This window comes from Gekko japonicus, unplaced genomic scaffold, assembly GCF_001447785.1.
Source record: "Gekko japonicus isolate JY-2015 unplaced genomic scaffold, Gekko_japonicus_V1.1 scaffold5030, whole genome shotgun sequence".
Lineage (NCBI taxonomy): Eukaryota > Metazoa > Chordata > Lepidosauria > Squamata > Gekkonidae > Gekko > Gekko japonicus.
Window position 1 is genome coordinate 24010 of NW_015160985.1, and position 2224 is coordinate 26233.

At 45.5% G+C, this 2224-nt stretch overlaps 1 protein-coding gene across 1 annotated transcript in view; it reads left to right on the top strand.

The window, feature by feature from the left end:
• The first annotated feature begins 1927 nt into the window (after positions 1 to 1927).
• LOC107122479 (peptidyl-prolyl cis-trans isomerase FKBP1A-like) overlaps positions 1928 to 2224 on the top strand; it is a 27571-nt gene continuing 27274 nt past the window's right edge. The window contains exon 1 of the mRNA XM_015425584.1: positions 1928 to 2048. Coding sequence (XP_015281070.1) covers positions 1928 to 2048 — 121 coding nt within the window. The remainder of the gene's footprint in view (positions 2049 to 2224) is intronic.

The following is a 2224-nucleotide window of genomic DNA, read 5'->3' on the forward strand; positions in this document are numbered from 1 at the left end:
TAGTAAACGGTGAATTATCTCAAAATATTCAAATTCAGAAAGGTACAAGACAAGGCTGCCCTCTCTCCCCATTATTATTTATATTCATAATCGAATCACTAATTGACAAAATTAGAGTTAACGAAACAATAAGAGGGTTGAGAGTAAAAGGAGAAGAACTCAAGGTACAGGCCTTTGCTGATGACCTAATATTTGTACTGGAAGACCTAGAACAATCATTGCCATCCCTGATAAATGATATAAAAGAATTTGGACAATTAGCTGGGTTTAAAATTAATATCCAAAAACTAAGATAATGGTAAAAAATTGCTCCCAAAGACTGATAACAAAACTAAAGGAGATGTCTAAAATGGAAGTAGTGCAAAAAGCCAAATACCTAGGCATTTGGTTATCAGATAACTCGACCCCGCAGTTGGTGGTCCAAGCCATCCGAGCGGAGAGGGAAGCCCTACCGGCGCCACTGCCCAGACCTGAGGATGTACTCGTGCCGGGACCAGGGGAGGCCCCCGCTCCAGCACCACAACCAGCCAGCCCGAGAGGTCCGGTGCTACATCGCCGAAAGACCTGACCGAAGCCACGTTCGATGAAAACCCTGAGGAACTATCCTACTTTGTGGTGCGAGTGATGAAGTTTGTGGAAAGGTCGGGCCACCTGTTCCCGGATGACAGCAGCCGAGTGGATGTGGTGGCAGCCCGCTTACAGGGAGCCGCCGTGACTTGGTATGTGGGATCGCACAACGCCAGGGGCCCGGAGCTGGTGAATTTGGACGCTTTTTTGTGGGCGTTGCGTGCCCAGTTTGAAGACCGGAACGCCAGGCCCAAAGCGAGAACGTTTCTACGCACCCTGAAGCAAGGGAGGAGATTGGTGAGAGAATACTCCTCCGAGTTTAAGTTGCACGCGGCAAAGGTCCAAACTTGGCCAGATCCAGTGCTAGCTGAGTTGTATCGGGTAGGACTGAACCCAGAGATCCGGGAAACAGTCATAAGAACATAAGAGATGCCAATGTTGGATCAGGCCAAAGGCCCATCCAGCCCAACACTCTGTATCACACAGTGGCCAGAAATACCAGGTGCCATCAGGAGGTCCAGCAGTGAGGCCAGGACATTAGAAACCCTCCCACTGTTGACATTAGAACCAGGACATTAGAAACCCTCCCAAGGTAGGTACCTATCTCCATATTTGGTGGAGATGCAACAAATTAAAACCCTATTGGGAAAAAATACATAAAATCCTATGAGAAGTATTTAAAACAAATATTCCTTTGAAACACGAAATATACCTTTTAAATATGATCCCGGATAGCATAAAAAACCACAAATTAATAATAACATATATATTGACAGCAGCAAGAATATTGATAGCAAGACGGTGGAAATCGAAAGCTATACCATCAATAAGAGAACTCAAACACAAGATTTTAGATATTGCAGAAATGGATAAATTGAGTTTAGAACTGAATAATAAATCAGAGAATGTATTCTGGAAAAGATGGAAGAGTATATATGACTGGCTAAAGCATAAAAGGAAAATTTAATTTGTAAGCAAAGTGCTAGTGAAAACTATATATGTGAAACTGAATGATTTTTGGAGATGTATAATCGATCGACTAATTGTCATATTTTATATATAATGAATTTAGAGAAATGTAAAGGTGAAAACTTGGAAAATAAATGTATATATATATAAAAAAGAAACCCTCCCAAGCACCAAGATGACAGAGCATCACGCCCCGGAGTCCCTATCTATACCTTGTGGCTAATAGCCACTGATGGACCTCTGCTCCATATGCCTATCTAATTCCCTTTTGAAGCCGTCCATGCTTGTAGCCGCCACCACTTCCTGTGGCAGTGAATTCCATGTGTTAGTCACTCTTTGGGTGAAGAAGGACTGCCTTTTATCCGTTCTAATCCGACCACTCAGCAATTTCATGGAGTGCCCACGAGTCCTACGGGTGGTGGACCAGGTCTCCTTACCGTCCTGGATGCAAGAGGGGGAGAGTGCAGAAACCCACCTGAATACCCTGCGCCTGGACATCGCAACAGCAGGAGGTAAGCCTAACTCTCCCCCGGTGCAGAAGATGAAACCGGCGGAGTTGGCTGAGTCTCCTCGAGAGCGACGCATGCACCAGGGGCTATGCCTAAAGTGTGGGGAGAGGGGCCATTTCGCGGCCGACTGCGGTGGAGTGGACCAAGGGAGGCAGAGCTCGAGCGAATCCCGTAAAAGC